The following is a 19,221-nucleotide window of genomic DNA, read 5'->3' on the forward strand; positions in this document are numbered from 1 at the left end:
GATTTAGTATCTTCTGTAACTCACCTTGTTCAAAAATGGCAACCAGCCCCTCGGGCACCCTCCAGCATTAGGTGATGGTAGAGGAGTTGGTTTGGCTGTTGGCGTTGTGGATACGTTAATCCTCTTACAGATACAGGGCAGAGCAGTGACGCAACTCTGATCACCCCACTCTGTTTTAGAAACATAATGCCATGTGTCAGTAATATGTTGTGCCATAATCTAAACTATTTTCTAATATAATACCGTATTTTTCGGACTATAAGGCGCACCGGATTATAAGGCGCATTAGCAGTGAGCCTGCTAAGGCACCTAGGTTCATATATAAGGCGCACCGGATTATAAGCCGCAGCGCATTAAGTTCATGACAGCTGCGAAAAGGCCGGGGTGCAATCCGGAGTTCAGGTGAGAGCACCGGAGATCAGCCCGGGATATCTGCAGCAGTCATGAACTGATCCGCAATCATCGGGGAATCAATCACTCGGCACTCACGGTACAGTCTAAGCTGCGCTCCGGAGCTCAGGTGAGAGCTCTGGAGTGCACTGCAGGTACCTGATTCCAGGCCTGGCATTACTGGAGATTCCTCCGGTAGCTAGTCTGACGCTGCTCTTATGTACAGCATTCTAACATGCTGTATATAAGAGCGCAGGCCACACTGTAGAACATAAAAAAACACTTTACTCACCTAAACCGGTCGCTCCGATGCTGGTTGGCCAGATGGGCAGCGCTGTTCTCTGGGACTGGTGCCTCCTCTTTCGGCCATCTTGCTCCTCTGTCTTCTGAAGTCTGTGTGCATGACGCGTCCACGTCATACACACTCGCCGGCACTGAGGTCCTGCACAGGCGCACTTTGATCTTCCCTGCTCAGGGCAGATCAAAGTACAGTATTGTAGTGCGCCTGCGCAGGACTTCGGTGCCGGCGTCATGCACACAGGCTTCAGAAGACAGAGGAGCAAGATGGCCGAAAGAGGAGGTGCCGGTCCCGGAGAACAGCACGGCCCATCTGATCAACCAGCACCGGAGCGACCGGTTTAGGAGAGTAAGCATGTCTCTTAACAGCAGGCATAATGCTCGCTTGTATTCACATACAAGGCGCACCGGACTATAAGGCGCACTTTTGATTTCTGATAAAATCATAGGCTTTTATGCGTGCCTTATAGTCCGAAAAATACGGTAATAATACATACTAATATTTAAAATTCCCTACCATTCCCTAACTGCTCCCACATGCTTTTCTATTATATATATATATATATATATATATATATATATATATATATATAATATATATATATATATATATATATATATATATATATATATATATAATATATATATATATATATATATATATATATATATATATATATATAGATATATATAATATATATATATATACAGTTAGGTCCAGAAATATTTGGACAGTGACACAATTTTCGCGAGTTGGGCTCTGCATGCCACCACATTGGATTTGAAATGAAACCTCTACAACAGAATTCAAGTGCAGATTGTAACGTTTAATTTGAAGGTTTGAACAAAAATATCTGATAGAAATTGTAGGAATTGTACACATTTCTTTACAAACACTCCACATTTTAGGAGGTCAAAAGTAATTGGACAAATAAACCAAACCCAAACAAAATATTTTTATTTTCAATATTTTGTTGCGAATCCTTTGGAGGCAATCACTGCCTTAAGTCTGGAACCCATGGACATCACCAAACGCTGGGTTTCCTCCTTCTTAATGCTTTGCCAGGCCTTTACAGCCGCAGCCTTCAGGTCTTGCTTGTTTGTGGGTCTTTCCGTCTTAAGTCTGGATTTGAGCAAGTGAAATGCATGCTCAATTGGGTTAAGATCTGGTGATTGACTTGGCCATTCCAGATTGTTCCACTTTTTTGCACTCATGAACTCCTGGGTAGCTTTGGCTGTATGCTTGGGGTCATTGTCCATCTGTACTATGAAGTGCCGTCCGATCAACTTTGCGGCATTTGGCTGAATCTGGGCTGAAAGTATATCCCGGTACACTTCAGAATTCATCCGGCTACTCTTGTCTGCTGTTATGTCATCAATAAACACAAGTGACCCAGTGCCATTGAAAGCCATGCATGCCCATGCCATCACGTTGCCTCCACCATGTTTTACAGAGGATGTGGTGTGCCTTGGATCATGTGCCGTTCCCTTTCTTCTCCAAACTTTTTTCTTCCCATCATTCTGGTACAGGTTGATCTTTGTCTCATCTGTCCATAGAATACTTTTCCAGAACTGAGCTGGCTTCATGAGGTGTTTTTCAGCAAATTTAACTCTGGCCTGTCTATTTTTGGAATTGATGAATGGTTTGCATCTAGATGTGAACCCTTTGTATTTACTTTCATGGAGTCTTCTCTTTACTGTTGACTTAGAGACAGATACACCTACTTCACTGAGAGTGTTCTGGACTTCAGTTGATGTTGTGAACGGGTTCTTCTTCACCAAAGAAAGTATGCGGCGATCATCCACCACTGTTGTCATCCGTGGACGCCCAGGCCTTTTTGAGTTCCCAAGCTCACCAGTCAATTCCTTTTTTCTCAGAATGAACCCCACTGTTGATTTTGCTACTCCAAGCATGTCTGCTATCTCTCTGATGGATTTTTTCTTTTTTTTCAGCCTCAGGATGTTCTGCTTCACCTCAATTGAGAGTTCCTTAGACCACATGTTGTCTGGTCACAGCAACAGCTTCCAAATGCAAAACCAACCACCTGTAATCAACCCCAGACCTTTTAAATACTTCATTGATTACAGGTTAATGAGGGAGACACCTTCAGAGTGAATTGCAGCCCTTAGAGTCCCTTGTCCAATTACTTTTGGTCCCTTGAAAAAGAGGAGGCTATGCATTACAGAGCTATGATTCCTAAACCCTTTCTCCGATTTGGATGTGAAAACTCTCATTTTGCAGCTGGGAATGTGCACTTTCAGCCCATATTATATATATAATTGTATTTCTGAACATGTTTTTGTAAACAGCTAAAATAACAAAACTTGTGTCACTGTCCAAATATTTCTGGACCTAACTGTATATACTGCTCAAAAAAATAAAGGGAACACTTAAAAACTTTGTATTTTGGTGCTCCCTTTATTTTTTTGAGCAGTATATACATATGTATATATATATATATATATATATATATATATATATATATATATATATATATAATATATACTTTTTTTTTTACTTTTTTCAATTCCTTTTTGGTGATGCTTTGTTTCAGAATCCCAATGCATGCTGGTATACTCAAACAAACAAACAAAGAAAGTGTCATCAGGGGCAGAGGCTGCAGTCACTGCTACAGCTTCTGCATCCTCCCTGGTACAAAGCGTCATCAGTCACGCTTGTTTCAGGGGCTGGGCTGGTCCTCAAAAAAAGGCGGATCCCCAGCACAAAGAACGTCCATAAAAACTTGAAATAAAGTTAAAATTTCATTTTATTCCAATAATGGTTAAAAAAGGGGGAAGAAGGAATAAAAAATAACTCCTCTGATCTACGCGTTTCAGACAGACGATTGCATCTGAAACACGTAGATTGGAGGAGTTATGTTTTATTCCTTCTTCCCCCTTTTTTAACCATTATTGGAATAAAATGAAACTTTAACTTTATTTCAAGTTTTTGTAGACGTTCAATTGTGCTGGGGATCCGCCTTTTTTGATTGACTACACACTTCTTGACCCACGAGCACCGTCCGGATTTTCCTTCCTGGAATGACAACATGGTGGTGAGCTGATTCACTTTTTTTTATGATCACTGTGCAGAATGACAGTGCACACTATGCTCAGATCAGCAGTCACGAGCTGACTAAAGAGCAGTGTCAGAATTACCCAGAGTCCATTGACCAGCACCGAACCAGCAAATGACATTGGGATTTTAAAACGCAGTGTTATCAAAAGGGAATTAGAAAAAAAAAATAGAAAAGCAGTTAGATAGTGTAGTTAGGGAATTTTTAAGTATTTTAGAAAATAGTTTAGATTTTGACACTAAATAGGGTGGCATTTAGGAATAGAATTACTTTCGACTTTGGACCACCCCTTTAATAAAACATACTCACTTACCCCGGTTCACCTTTGTGTACACACATTTCTTCTCTCTAGTAATGGGACCTGGCCGTTCTGGAGCCCAATTTACAAAATTGAGAACAGACGTGTCTGACCATCTGAAAGGAATATAGACAAAATTATATTAATTTGTCTAATTCTCTGTATGCCAGCAATTTATGATATGAATCAGTGGAATAGTGAGGTGAGGGGGCACAAGGGGCTTCAATGTCTATTGGGGTGCAAAATTTCATCACCATCGCTCCATCACATTGTCCCCAATGACAAATGATTGTGAGTGTGGCTATGTGCACACGTTGCTTTTTTTTCAGCACGGAAAAAAACGCACCCTCTGGCAGAGGGGAGAATTGTAAACAATGCTTTTTGAGAAAAACGCATCGAAAACGCATGCGTTTTTCATGCGTTTTTTTAGGTGCGTTTTTTAAGACTTGTCAGTGTTAATAAAGTTGGTTGAACACAGACCTTTGGGAAAAAAAACCTGTGATGTCATTTCCTTCTTCTCCACATTCTGTTTGGATAAATGGGAGGGCTTGGAATGGAAGGAGCACCATTTGAATTTTGGAAAAGTTGAAATAAACTTCGCGCACCATGTCACATTAGCAGGGCCCCTTGGGTACCTATACGTCAGAAAACCCCCACAAGTGACCCCATTTTGGAATCTGTACCCCTCAAGGATTTTATTCAGGAGTATATTAAGCATTTTGAATCCACAGCTACTTCACCCAAAATGTTGCTGTAGCAACAATACTCTCACTTTAGGCTATGTGGCCATGATCCAGCGACACGGCGTCTAGTACACAGTGTCAGCCTTCCTGCAGAGATGTGAGTGTTGTCCATGGGAGAACGCAGCTGGCCATGCCCACGATTTGGGTTCAGGCTGCTGTGGACTTTAGCTCTATGCTACCTGCAGAGAACACTCTCGTCTCCACAGCATAAATTGATGTGCTGAGGCTCGGGAAGCCGTGCCACCGGTCAGTTTATGCTGCGGAGAAAAGAAGCACAGTGGGCATGGGATCTCCAAAAATCCTTCCACTGTGCTTCTACTGCACAACGCAGTGTTATGGACGCAGGGAAAACACTCAGCGCCCAAACCACTGCAAAACCTGATTGTGGGCACACAGCCAAAAAAAATGGCGTGGGGTCCCCCCTATTTTTGATAGCCAGTCAGGGTAAAGCAGACAGCTGTAGCCTGCAAACCACAGCTGGCAGCTTCATCTTGTCTGGTGATCAATTTGGAGGGCTCCCCAGGCTTTTTTTTTTTATTTATAAATAAAGAATTTAAAAAAAAAAATAACGTGGGGTCCCCCCAAATTAGATCACCAGCCAAGGTGAAGCTGACAGCTGGGGTCTGGTATTCTCAGGGTGGGAAGAGCCATGGTTATTGGACTCTTCCCAGCCTAAAAATAGCAGGCCACAGCCGCCCCAGAAGTGGCACATCCATTAGATGCGCCAATCCTGGCGCTTCGCCCCAACTCATCCCACGCCCTGGTGCGTTGGCAAACAGGGTAATAAATGGGGTTGATACCAGATGTGTAATGTCACCTGGCATCAAGCCCAGCAATTAGTGATGTCACGGCGTCTATCAGATACCAGACATAACTAATTGACAGTAAACAAAAGCAAAAAAAATGACAAAAAAAATTTTATTAGAAAAAACACTCCCCAAATCATTCCCTCGTTCACCAATTTAATAAAAAAATTTGAAAAAAACGGGTCCGCAGAAATCCATTTGGACGTCCCACGTCGGCTCTGGACCTTCTAGAATATGGGGGCACGTATCCCCCATTTTCTAGGAGGGCAGACCCTCCATTTGAGGAGAGTGGGTGCCAAAAATCTGCACCCACTCTCCCTGGGTCACAGCTGCAGAGTGCGAGCAGCCAGCACAGCTCTCTGAACACAGTGCTGGCTGTCAGCTGCTCTGCTCATGTGACCGCACTGACCGGCGTCTGCTGTGAAGGAGGAGGGGGCCGCGGGGATCAGCGCTGTGACCGGACAGGTAAGGGGGAATACCGGGGGGAATAGGGGGTGACCTGGCAGGGCCTGGGGGGCATTTTTCTGTCGCATGTCTCAAGGCACATGCGACAGAAATCATAGGAGTAGGTTGCGGCCGGTGCGCTACTGTGCGCGCGGCCATGTTGGATTTTCGGGAGGGGGGTCGGGGCGGGCACTTTGGCGACACCGGGGGCTTTCCAGGACTTTGCCAGGAAGTGAGGTCAACAGGAAACATCTTGACCTCACTTCCAGGTAAATGCCTGCGTTCTGGCATGCCGACAAAGCCCGCGGACCGCAACAAAAAAGCAGCTCACTGCGGTGTAGCTGCGTTCTGACCCAGATCATTGATTCAATGGGGGAGAGAACGCAGCCACACCGCACAAAAAGTGACATGCTGCTTTTCTTTCCGCACCGATTTTTGGCATCCAAAACGCTGCGTTTAGAAACGCAGCGTGTGCACTGATTTTTCGGCTTTCTCATACACTTTGCTGGGAAAGCTGAACGCATGCAATTTGCCACTGAAACGCTGCGGTTCTAAACGCAGCGTTTCCGCGGTAAAAAACGCAATGTGTGCACACAGCCTTACTGCTTTTTGGCGCTTTTAAAAATTTACACAAAGAAAATTGTGGTGGATATAATATTACAAAATAAACACCAACAACATACAAAAGAATAAAAACACTCAGGCCCCCTGGATAATCAAACACAAGGGATATTAGTACTAGGAAGACTTAAGGCCGCTTTACACGCTGCGATATCGTTACCGATATCGCTAGCGTGCGTACCCGCCCCCATCAGTTGTGCGACACGGGCAAATCGCTACCTGTGGCGCACAACATTGCTCAGACCCGTCACACTACTTACCTGCCTAGCGACGTCACTGTGACCGGCGAACCGCCTCCTTTCTAAGGGAGCGGTTCGTTCGGCGTCACAGCGACGTCACTAAGCGGGCGCCGAATAGAAGCCGAGGGGCGGAGATGAGCGGGACGTAACATCCCGCCCACCTCCTTCCTTCCGCATTGCCGGCGGCCGCAGGTAAGGAGATGTTTCTCGTTCCTGCGGAGTCACACATAGCGATGTGTGCTCACACAGGAATGATGAACTACATCGTACACGCAGCAGCAACGATAATTGGGAATAGGGGGACATGTCACCGATTAGCGATTTTGCACGTTTTTGCGACGATGCAAAATCGCTCATAGGTGTCACAAGCAACGACATCACTAAAGCGACCGGATGTGCGTCACAAATTCCGTGACCCCAACGAGATCGCTTGAGCGATGTCGTAGCGTGTAAAGCGACCTTTACAGAAAGAAATGTCTGATGATGCTACGAAGCGGAAGTGATATGTGTGGGGACTTACATCAACAACAGGCATTTCTTTTCTTTCTCTATGTCTCCCTCTTATAATATCCTCCATTTTAGAGGCTACATTTTGGACTTTATCCAGAGGTTATATTTTGCACTTTATTGTGCACACCTTGAGGTCTTATGCCTTTGTGCCATCTGCCTCTATTAAATTGTTTGATAACCTATGGATACAAATAGTGGCATAATTAGAGTCTGATAGGCCCCGTTGCAAAATGTAGACCTGGACGCCTCCCACATGATGGTCAGATGTATGGGTCCTTGTAGCGTTCTAAATCCTCTAAATACATACGTTTTGCCCCCTCTTCCCCTTCATTGTGTAATAATGTCCCCCATCCTGTACTAATTTCTCGCATCCTCGTGTATACGCCCTCTATTCTCGTCTACATGCCCCCCATCCTGGTCTACATGCCCCCCTTCCTGGTTTACATGCCCCCCATCTTGGTCTACATACCCCCCATCTTGGTCTACATGCCCCCCCCATCCTGGTCCCCTTCCTGGTAATTATGTTCCCCATCTTGGTATATATGTCCCCTATTCTGGTATATATATCCCCATCCTGGGCCACTTCCTGGTAAATATTTCCCTCATCCTGGGCCCATCCTGATATATATGTCCCTATCCTAGTATATATGTCTTTCATCCTGTACCCCTTCCTGGTAACCATATCCCCCATCCTGGTAAGTATGTCCACTATCCTGGGCCCCTTCCTGGTAAATATGTCCCCCTTCCTGGTATATATGTCCTTATCCTGGGCCCCTTCCTGGTATACATGTCCCCATCCTGGGCCACTTCCTGGTAAATATGTCCATCTTCTTGGTAAATATGTCATTCTGGTACATATGTGCCCTTCCTGGTATATGTGTCACCATCCTGGGCCTAAACCTGATATACATAGTCCTCATTCTGCATCTCATGCAACAAAAAAAACCCAAAACAAACATTCTACTCATCTTTCCTGGCTCCCACGTCGCGCAGCGTCCTCCTCAGTAGCCCGCACAGTGAACGGCAGCTGAGATCAGCATGCTTGCCATGGGGATGCATGATGTCACGGCCATGCGCAGCAAGTCACGTGCACACTGCTTTCAGCTGCTGTTTGGCCGGCGCTATGTATTGAATTGCAGGAGCCAATGGATCTCTACAACCTCGATTGTTCTGCTCCAAACTTAATTGATTTGTACTTACTTTCTATCCATGTACTGATTGGTTATTCTTCATCTAGGGGGTTTTGGGTGTCTTTATTCTGTTGCCTGTTGCTGGGATTGATTTTGGATCATTATACCCACCCCTATTTTGTTTGTGTATATTTTTAAATGTTTTTAATTGTCTGTTTTTGTAGATTTTTCAATTACTTGTTCTATATAGTGGTGTACTGTTTTCATCTGTGCAGCTTTCTTCTTTTTATACATTGAATTTCTTGCAGAGAATAGTGACTTCTTGGAGCAGCATTGTTAGTTCCTGCCGGCACTAACTATGCAGAGCGCTGTAGGTGTTATCATCGGCAGCTGCACTCTACCTAGGTAACAACATAAATGACAACACTCAGTGCATTGAACTGAGCTTTGTCATCTCACACAGTGCCTGTACAGAGCACAACATCTGATGACAGACCTATTTCGACTGCTGCTCTCTGCATCAGCAACCAAGATAACAGCAGATGAACAGCTGGAAGAAGGGGGAAGTTTCCCCCAAAAGATTGCACAGGTGTGCGGGTGTCATCTTCCTCCCTGCACTGTGTCAGCATGTAGAAGTTTCTCCTGTGGAATTACAGCAATGTCCATTTAAGGTAGCAATATGCATCAAAAGGTAACTTCTTTTTTGTATACTGTATATCCTTTATGTACTGAATTTTTGCAATTTATTAAATAAAAATACCTGCTTCATGTTTTTGATGCTTCTTTTTACTATCCTTTACTAGGGTTAGGGCTAAAGATTGGTTTAGGGTAAGGCTGGGGTCACACGTAGAGATGCACCAATGATCCCACCAGTGATCCGACCTGGCAGGGATCATTGGTGCGTCGCTACATGGTCGCTGGTGAGCTGTCAATCAGGCAGATCACACCAGTGACCAGCCATCAGCCATCAGCGACTCGTGTAACGATGCTGCGCTTGATAACCAAGGTAAATATCGGGTAACTAAGCAAAGTGCTTTGCTTGGTTACCCGATATTTACCCTGGTTACCAGCGTACACCGCTTACAGGCTGCCAGCGCTGGCTCCCTGTATACGTAGCTAGGGTACACATCGGGTTCCTAAGCAAAGCACTTTGCTTAGTTACCCGATATTTACCCTGGTTACCAGCGTACGCTGCTTACACAGAACACAGTCGGTGCTCATTGGTCTCCCGCAGTTAAACACGCCGATGCGTGTTGCACAGCGGGAGACCAACAAGCAAAAAATGAACCAGAACAGTGTGTAACGATCAGCTTTTTCACAGCAGGGGCCAGGTCGCTGCTTAGTGTCATACCCAGCGAAATCGCTAATGAGGTCATTGGTACGTCACAAAACCTGTGACTCAGCAGCGATCTCACTATGTGAGAAGTACCCCTTTGACTTAACGTTAAGGATAGGATTAAGGATAGAGATAGACTACCCAATTGATCTGCAATATGACTGCAATCCCCCAACCCCCCCATCTGCAAGGAGTCACCAGAGACCCCTTAGTATAACATAGTTAATATTATTATGAAGAAGCAAACAATGGAAAATGAAGGCATAACGGTAATTTGTCATTAGAATTTGCAGTATAATATTCTGCATCACAACCTTAAATATATATGAAAATTAGAAAATATGACTATAAGTGGAACAGGCTACCATGGGAGGTAGTTAGTATGGATAAACATATAGCTGGGATGATTTAGTAAAACCTGCACTCACAGGGAGTTGGACCCAATGGCCTGTCAGGTCACATCCAACTCTACGATTCTATGATTCTTAAATATCTGGGATGTCTAAACCTATAAATATTTTCAGATTGAGACAAAAAAAAAATATTTACCTGAATCTTGCATCATTGTCATAAGTGTGAAGTCCAATCCACCAGTGTTGCTCCTGTCCGCGAGAGAACTTTTAGAAAAGAAGAGGGAGTCAATGAGAGAATACACATGCCAAAAGAAAACTAAACTATAAGTTTAAGTCTACACTGAAAAATTTGTCACAATGTAAGAGGATGCAGAACTCAATGCAAGTAAACAACACCATCTGTTGGCCGAAGGTAATAGCAACAGAGAAGAGTGGAGGGAATGCCAGTAGGAGGAACCGAAGATTGAAGTACATGTTCCCCCACAGAAGAGAAGAGAGGAGATCCAGATGAGGTGACAGTTGTGGCAACAGTTGTGGCACACTTACTAAATATTAAAGGCCTGACAGCGCAGTTGGGGAGTTGGTGCTAGATTCTTTATCAGAAAGGTTGTGTGGCAGCGAAGTGGGCTTACAGCCACCATTGCTGTAGAAGGGTCCAGGAATGATTGGATCTCGGAGGAAGCCTGAGCTACACCTGAGCTGAAAGGAACATTGAGACCTGAGCTAAAAAGAAGACTGAATACAGAAGGAGACTGAATACTGAAGAAGACCAAATACCAAAGAAGATCGAATACGAAGGAGACGAACACTGAAGGAGACCAAATACCAGACGCGAGAATCGATCCGGTTGTGAATAAGGACCGTTTTTATGAGCCGTTGCTTCTTGACCAGACATACAGTACCAAGTGGGGACTGGGGCTACGCTTCAGCGAATAAAGACAGCCACTGTAATGACCTTAATAAGATACCCGTCAAGCGGGACTTGTGCCTAGAGGGAAGTGTGGTTAAATCCTGTTAGGGCCTATGAGAGATTTACTGGAGTTAAAGTAGTGACAATAGTGGCGACAATGAGACAGATGGTGACGTACTTTAGTTAAAGTATTTGGTATAAGATATCATTAGTAGTAATTTTTAAATTATAGCGTGTTAGCCGAACTTGTTTAATACTCAAGGAGTTGTAATAGTAAACAGCAAGTTAATATTGTTCAAATTTCTGGTATTGTGAAATTGGTGTAATTGAATTGTATAACAATATACTATAACTTTACTGTTGCTTTACTTGTGATAGTGTGTTTTAGGTATCATATCAACTGTATTAGCTAAATAAAAACTTCTTGTTTAAGTTACAACTGAGTCTTCCTTCTCTGCGCTGTTGCATCCACGTAATCGGTTTACAGTGCAACAGCAATTCTCAGAAAAATCTTGCGACAAAAACATCTGTGCAACTAGAGTTGTGATAAAATAATGCGGTAAAATAAAATTGCCAAATTGCGAGTTGCTTGCAATTTGCTACAGAAAGCATTTGTGTCTCTGCGTCGCAGTATTGCGGAACCTTCAATCATTTCTTGGGAAACTTAATTTTGCCAGATTATGCCGATGGGTAGGATCTCTTCACAGAGCTTGGCTGCCACCAAGGCTGGGGTCACCGCCCAGCATCAGCCTCTATTGATGACGGAGTTGGTTGAGAATATTGATCTGTTTACCGATACATTGAACAGTACAGGTTTGGGCGCTTACTTTAAAGGTCAATGGTGCGTGAGTGAATGGCCTAAATCTTAGATGGCTGTGGGGTTCACCAAGAGCCTCATGTTTTTGAATTTGTTTCCGATTGTTGTGGCACTGTTAGATTGCAGAGAGTTTTTTTCTCGGGAAAAGATGGTTAGGTTGCATTGCGATAATCTTTTAGTAGTGATGATAATAAATAATTTATCTGCATCATGTTCGAAGATTACAATATTTGGGTACAGGAAGAAGTAAGAACTGTGGAAAAAAAAAGCGCAATAGGGTCTTACGCCAGTAGATATAGGGTGATAAGGGTAAAATACACTCACCAAGTAGAGTTGTGACAGTCACAACTACTATGCATGCATGGAATCCAGGTCAACGGCAGCAGCACCCAGGACGGCTGATAATGGAGAGTAGTGAAGTAGGGCTTTCAAAGCCACGCCAATGACCACTATGACCGATAGTAAGATTAATGTTACTTTTTATTACATATTCAGGTCAACGCGTTTCTGGAGTCTCTGCTCCCTTCCTCAGGACATACAGGAAAAAGTACATCAAATCTCAATTTGATTTGATGTACTTTTTCCTGTATGTCCTGAGGAAGGGAGCAGAGACTCCAGAAACGCGTTGACCTGAATATGTAATAAAAAGTAACATTAATCTTACTATCGGTCATAGTGGTCATTGGCGCGGCTTTGAAAGCCCTACTTCACTACTCTCCAATATTTGGGTACAGACAGGCCTTTTGAGCTGCAAGAACCTCCTTCCACCAAAAGTTATTATTTATTGGTATTTCTGTTTTATAAAAAAAAAATGCCGGATTGGCCGATTTAATCTAAAAGATGATGGGTCTGTCTATATTTGTAGGGGAGTATCTGGGATGTTAATAGGTGAAGTATATGATAAAAGGTAGTGGGAGGGCATTCTCTGCAATACGTGAGTCAAGTGAATAAACCTTTAAAGGGAACTTGTCACCAGATTTTTCCCTATTAAACAAACAAGATTATGGGCGGGTACTAGGATAACGCTGGTGAGGTCGTGCACAGCATCGCCCATAATCTCGAGCCTGCGCAAATACATCACCGGCACGCGAGAGGGATAGTTTCTGCACAGGCCTGCGAAAGTGGCCTCTGCTAACTGCACCTGCGCGAGACTTCGGCATCAGCGCGGAGGATGATGGGGCCGTCGTCATCCATGCAAATCAAGACTGGGGGACGGCGAACAGCGGCAGGAGGGGGGACAGAAGGCGAAATAGTGCCCGCCCATCTGGCCAACCAAACTAATTTGCATACGAAAAGGTAATATTTTATAAAGCTGTTTTGGAGGTCTGAAAAGGGGGTCAGCAATAAGGTGCAGCTTCATAGAATGCAGCCCGAGAGCTGCAAAAGGTGATAATTTTGGTTTAATAGGCAACAATCTGGTGACAGGTTCCCTTTAAAAATGATATGATGTTGAATAAAGGGGCTTTAATAGTGCAATTTGTGGATCATGGAGGTCTGGGAACACAGACTGAAACGTCAGGTATATTTTTTGGATTGCCTATTACAGAAGCATTGTTCATGTTTGCAAACAAGGTGTCCAGAAGTTTTCTTCATAGACTAAGCTGCAATACTGGGCACATGTCATTATAAAGGCTGGTTCTAAGGTAAATTTTTTATTTTCATCGTCTCATAACTACAAATAGTCAAATTATGCATATATTCACTATTCCTTCTTCAAAGTCTGTACTTATCCATCAAGATGGGTTTATCAGAGCAGTCATATTAAAATACAAATCTTTGAACTCAGAAATGTTATATTCTTTACCTTTTGTAGAGTTTGCCCTAGGAAATCCAGCTCTGCCTGACTGTGAATAGACACCAGCTCAGCCCTAAACCATGTGCAAATCCGCTGAGCCTGCAGCCATATGGAGCGATGTTCGAAAAATTTGTACTCTGCGTTCTCAAATTTGACCCAATCGGGGCTTCCTGCTGGGAAAACATTGACACAGCATAGCAGACAGTCTATTATACAAGCACTCAAAGAAGAAAGTAAAGCAATGCACTACATAAGACAAGACATGATGTAACGAATGATAATGGAAGGAACGCTCACCCTTCGGAACATCTGGCTCTTTAATGCTCGTTCCTAGATAAAAGAACAAGAGAGTAGGCTATGGATACATTCATTCTAAAGACCAGTAAAAAAATGAATAAAGGCTATTTGCCATCTTGTGATTGGAAACCAAACCATATGCATGGAAGGTAAAGATTTCGAAACTCCAGATGTTGCAAAACTACAATTGTTAGCATGCGGTGGAGTGTAGCTTTGGAACAACTGCACAGCCACAGTTTGGAAGATACTGATATAAGCCATGTTACAGTTTATCATCCACACTGCTCATCTGAATTGGTAAACTATTATTATTTCCTATCAAAAGTAAGGACCCCCAATAATCCCAAGAATGGGGTTCTGGAATCCTAAGAAAGGGGCTCTGCAGCCCTACTTTGAATGGACCAGAGTTGTACATGCTTAAACTCTACTCTACTTTTGTGTATGAGACTGCTAAAGAAAGCAGAATTCAGCGTTCCACTATTTCTGGCAATGCAAAAGACAATAAATAGTGCGAAAGTCCAATTTACGCCCCCTAATATATTTCAGATTGGGCTCTGCAGAGCGCTATCTGTGAGTACCAGAGCTCCTTTCTTGGAATTTCAGATCTGCCCGTCTTGAGATCACTATGGATTCCAGAGGTCGGACAAGTACTCCAATATGTTATGGATAGGGTATCATTTATCATTTTTTGTTTTTTTTGTGGTGGGGGGGGGATAAACCTTTAAGAAGGGATATAAATTATTAGCAAAATATGTCTGCTTTCCTCCATAAACATCTCCACTTCTTACAGGACTGGATTATTCCCAATTTTCAAACGCAATCCCCACAAATTCAGACCTGTCCTAGGCAAGAAAAGAGTGGAGTTTATGTACCATATGACAAAAGGTTTAGCTTAGGGAGTGGGGGGATTAAATACACTGTGTGCAGAATTATTAGGCAAATGAGTATTTTGATCACATGATAATTTTTATACATGTTGTCCTACTCCAAGCTGTATAGGCTTGAGAGCAAACTACTAATTAAGTAAATCAGGTGATGTGCATCTCTGTAATGAAGAGGAGTGCGGTGTAATGACATCAACACCCTATATAAGGGGGTGCTTAATTATTAGGCAACTTCCTTTCCTTCGGCAAAATGGGTCAGAAGAGAGATTTGACGAGCTCTGAAAAGTCCAAAATTGTGAGATGTCTTGCAGAGGGATGCAGCAGTCTTGAAATTGCCAAACTTTTGAAGCGAGATCACCAAACAATCAAGCGTTTCATGGCAAATAGCCAAAAGGGTCGCAAGAAGCGTGTTGGGCAAAAAAGGCGCAAAATAACTGTCCATGAATTGAGAAAAATCAAGCGTGAAGCTGCCAAGATGCCATTTGCCACCAGTTTGGTCTATTTCAGAGCTGCAACGTTACTTTAGTATCAAAAAGCACAAGGTGTGTCACACTCAGGGACATGGCCAAGGTAAAGAAGGCTGAAAAACGACCACCTTTGAACAAGAAACATAAGATAAAACGTCAAGACTGGGCCAAAAAATATCTTAAGACTGATTTTTCAAAGGTTTTATGGACTGATGAAATGAAAGTGACTCTTGATGGGCCAGATGGATGGGCCAGAGGCTGGATCAGTAAAGAGCAGAGAGCTTTACTCCGACTCAGACGCCAGCAAGGTAGATATGGGGTACTGGTATGGGCTGGTATCATCAAAGATGAACTTGTAGGACCTTATCGGGTTGAGGATGGAGTGGATGTCAAATGTTTATTTCTAAATTTTGTGCAGTTATATTGGTTTACCTGGTGAAAATAAACAAGTGAGATGGGAATATATTTGGTTTTTATTAAGTTGCCTAATAATTCTGCACAGTAATAGTTACCTGCACAAACAGATATCCTCCTAAGATAGCCAAATCTAAAAAAAACCACTTCAACTTCCAAAAATATTAAGCTTTGATATTTAAAATCCTCTAAAGTACAACTTGCCCAATAATTCTGCACACAGTGTATTAAACAGTATTATTATACTACCAACAGCAATGCTGGTAAGCAGGGGCGTAACTACCGCGGTCGCAGAGGTCGCGACTGCGACCGGGCCCGGCAGCTTTTAGGGGCCCGCTCTGCAGATCAGCAAGCAGCTCCTTTCTGTGAGAGGAGCTGCGCTGATATGGCGCAGACCACGCGGCCGCTGTATGACCCGGTGCCTCCGCCGCTGACAGTGGGCCGCCCTGGCCGTTGTCAGCAGTGGCAGCATCGGGCCCCCCCTTCCCCGTCATCACGCACAGCAACAATGAAGAAGCGTGGGGTGGCCCGTGCAGCTCCATGCTCCTTCATTCTCCCTTTGTGCCTGCGCAGTGACGTCACTCCTGTGCGTCCGCTGTGCTCAGACTCAGAGCGCAGGGCGGGAGGACGCCGACGCAGCTGCAGGAGAGCGGAGGAGAGATGAGGGCGGAGCGGTGGGGGAACGCGGACACGTGAGTGTTGCGGGCGGAGGAGGGGACGCTGCGCTCTCCCACTGCTCGGGTCCGGCTGCCGCTGTTGCTGCGGCCTGTTGCTGCTCGGTGGCTCGAGCGATGGGCCGGATCCCGGGGACTCGAGCGGCGCTCCTCGCCCGTGAGTGAAAGGGGATTGGTTTTTGGGATTGTTTATTGTCCGTGACGCCACCCACGGTTGTGGTGATTGTGTGGACACCACCGCTGCTCTGTATGGGAATCCCGGGAGCGGTGACAGGGAGCAGCAGAGTTGTTAGTTCTCCCCTCCGTGGGTAGGGGTTGGTTGTCCCGGGGCCCAGTGATGGGGTGGAGGATGAGGGATCACAGGCCAGGTGCGGGGCCTGGTGGGGTGCAGGGTCGCGGGGGCAGCGCTGTGCCGAACGGCACGGTGGTACTCACTCAGCCTGAGACGTTGACACAGTTCTCGGTAAAACACATGGCTGGAAAGACGGTTCCCACGGACGGCTGATGTTGCTTTTCCCCAGTAGTTGACGGTGACGGTCCCTTTTCCTGCACCTAAGTCTATGTTGGTAGCGATGGGTTCCCACCGGTAACCCGCTCCCCGGCTTGGATATGGGCTGGAGGAGCCCCTCTTTGCCCGCAGGCGCTGGCCCTGAGAAACTGGTGCCTTGGCGGTGGCGGTGTCTCTCTCCTTCGGTTGGACTGTTGCCTTCAATCGGGACTTAACTGTTGGGAGACCCAGGAGGTCCCCTTCACTGACGGATTTGGAAAATTCACGGCGACTCCTAGCCTTGCCGGGATCCGAAAGGCCCCTGCCAATGGTGCTGGCTTCTCTTCGTATACCGTTCCGGTACCGCCGGGCCACCACCCGTCCACGGTCCTTTCGGCAACCTCCGATCAGCCTCTCCTGCAGACGGTCACCGCCGTCTGCTGACCTTGCTGTCTTAGTCCGGGGCACACACCCGGACCAACTTCAGGCTTTCCACTGTCACTTTCTCTTCCACCTTAACTCCTCTACTACTTCACTTCAACTCCTTAACTCTCACTCACTGAAACTCATCTGCCTGGTTTTCCCGCCTCCAGGGCTGTGAACTCCTCGGTGGGCGGAGCCAACCGCCTGGCCCACCCCCTGGTGTGGACATCAGCCCCTGGAGGAAGGCAACAAGGATTTCTGTGTAGCTTCGGTGTACCTATCCGGGGTGTAGGGTGTGGTGGTGTCATTACCTGTGACCCCTGGCTTGCCCAGGGCGTCACATGAGGACAGCAGCAGGGAAACGAGGACACGTGAGGACAGCAGCGGGGAAACAAGGACACGTGAGGACAGCAGCACGGAAACAAAGACATGTGAGGACAGCAGCGGGGGAATGAGGAGAGCGGTAAAAACTTGTTTGTTTTTTGTTTGTTTGTTTGTTTTTTTTAAATCAGTGCAGTATACAGGGAGCATGGGGAGGCTGCCAGCAGTATACAGGGAGCATGGGAAGGCTGCCAGCAGTATACAGGGAGCATGGGGAGGCTGCCAGCAGTATACAGGGAGCATGGGGAGGCTGCCAGCAGTATACAGGGAGCATGGGGAGGCTGCCAGCAGTATACAGGGAGCATGGGGAGGCTGCCAGCAGTATACAGGGAGCATGGGGGAGCTGCCAGCAGTATACAGGGAGCATGGGGGAGCTGCCAGCAGTATACAGGGAGCATGGGGGAGCTGCCAGCAGTATACAGGGAGCATGGGGGAGCTGTCAGCAGTATACAGGGAGCATGGGGGAGATGCCAGAAGTATACATGGAGCATGGGGGAGCTGCCAGCAGTATACAGGGAGCATGGTGGGCTTGCATTATACATGGAGCATGGGGGACTGCCAGCATTATACATGGAGCATGGTGGGGGGGCTTGCATTATAGATGGATCGTGGGGGGGGCGTGCATTATACATGGAGCACGGGCGGCTGGCTGCATTATACATGGAACATGGGGGGCTGGCTGCATTATACATGGGGGGCTGGCTGCATTATACATGGGGGGCTGGCTGCATTATACATGGGGGGCTGGCTGCAACATACATGGAGGCCTGGGGTGAATTATAATATATGGAGGATTATAAGGTGAATTATAATACATGGAGAACTATGGGAAATGCATTATAATTCATGGAGGACTGTGGTGCATTATAATACATGGAGGACTATGGTGCAGTATAATATATGGAGGACTGTGGTGCAGTATAATATATGGAGAACTATGGGGTGAATTATAATACATGGAGAACTATGGGAAATGCATTGTAATACATGGAGGACTATGGAGGTGCATTCTAATATATGAAGGGTTATGTGGGACCCTTTATACAATATGGAATGTTATGTGGGGGCCACTATAGTATTTGGAGAACTATATACAAGGGGGGACAAAGATACAAGCGGGGATGGGAACGTTTTGTGCTGAGGGAAAAAGGCTCTTTCCCTCAGCACCCAGCTTTCCCATGCTCTGCTATACATCTCTCAGAATCCAGCTTTCCCATGCTCTGATGTGCATATAGCAGAGCATGGGGAAGCTGGATGCCGATGACAAGATGGATATCAGAACATAGGGAAGCTGGATGCTGAGGGAAAGAGCCAAGTATCAGCATCATTATCCCATACCCAAAGTGTCGGTGTACATAGAGGGGGGGCCCAGGTCCGAACTTTGCACCGGGGCCCATCAAACTCTAGTTACGCCACTGCTGGTAAGTA

At 45.4% G+C, this 19,221-nt stretch overlaps 1 protein-coding gene across 2 annotated transcripts in view; it reads right to left on the minus strand.

The window, feature by feature from the left end:
* MRC2 (mannose receptor C-type 2) overlaps positions 1-19,221 on the minus strand; it is a 166,809-nt gene that overhangs the window by 40,894 nt on the left and 106,694 nt on the right. Inside the window, exons 16-20 of one of the 2 annotated variants that reach the window (XM_075350287.1) lie at positions 14,064-14,096; positions 13,776-13,936; positions 10,441-10,508; positions 4,078-4,178; positions 25-170 (exon numbers count right to left, since the gene is read on the minus strand). In XM_075350287.1, coding sequence (XP_075206402.1) covers positions 25-170; positions 4,078-4,178; positions 10,441-10,508; positions 13,776-13,936; positions 14,064-14,096 — 509 coding nt within the window. Of the gene's footprint in view, positions 1-24; positions 171-4,077; positions 4,179-10,440; positions 10,509-13,775; positions 13,940-14,063; positions 14,097-19,221 lie in introns of both variants that reach the window. The other variant, XM_075350286.1, reaches the window with a different exon arrangement.

This window comes from Anomaloglossus baeobatrachus, chromosome 5 (assembly GCF_048569485.1).
Source record: "Anomaloglossus baeobatrachus isolate aAnoBae1 chromosome 5, aAnoBae1.hap1, whole genome shotgun sequence".
NCBI lineage: Eukaryota > Metazoa > Chordata > Amphibia > Anura > Aromobatidae > Anomaloglossus > Anomaloglossus baeobatrachus.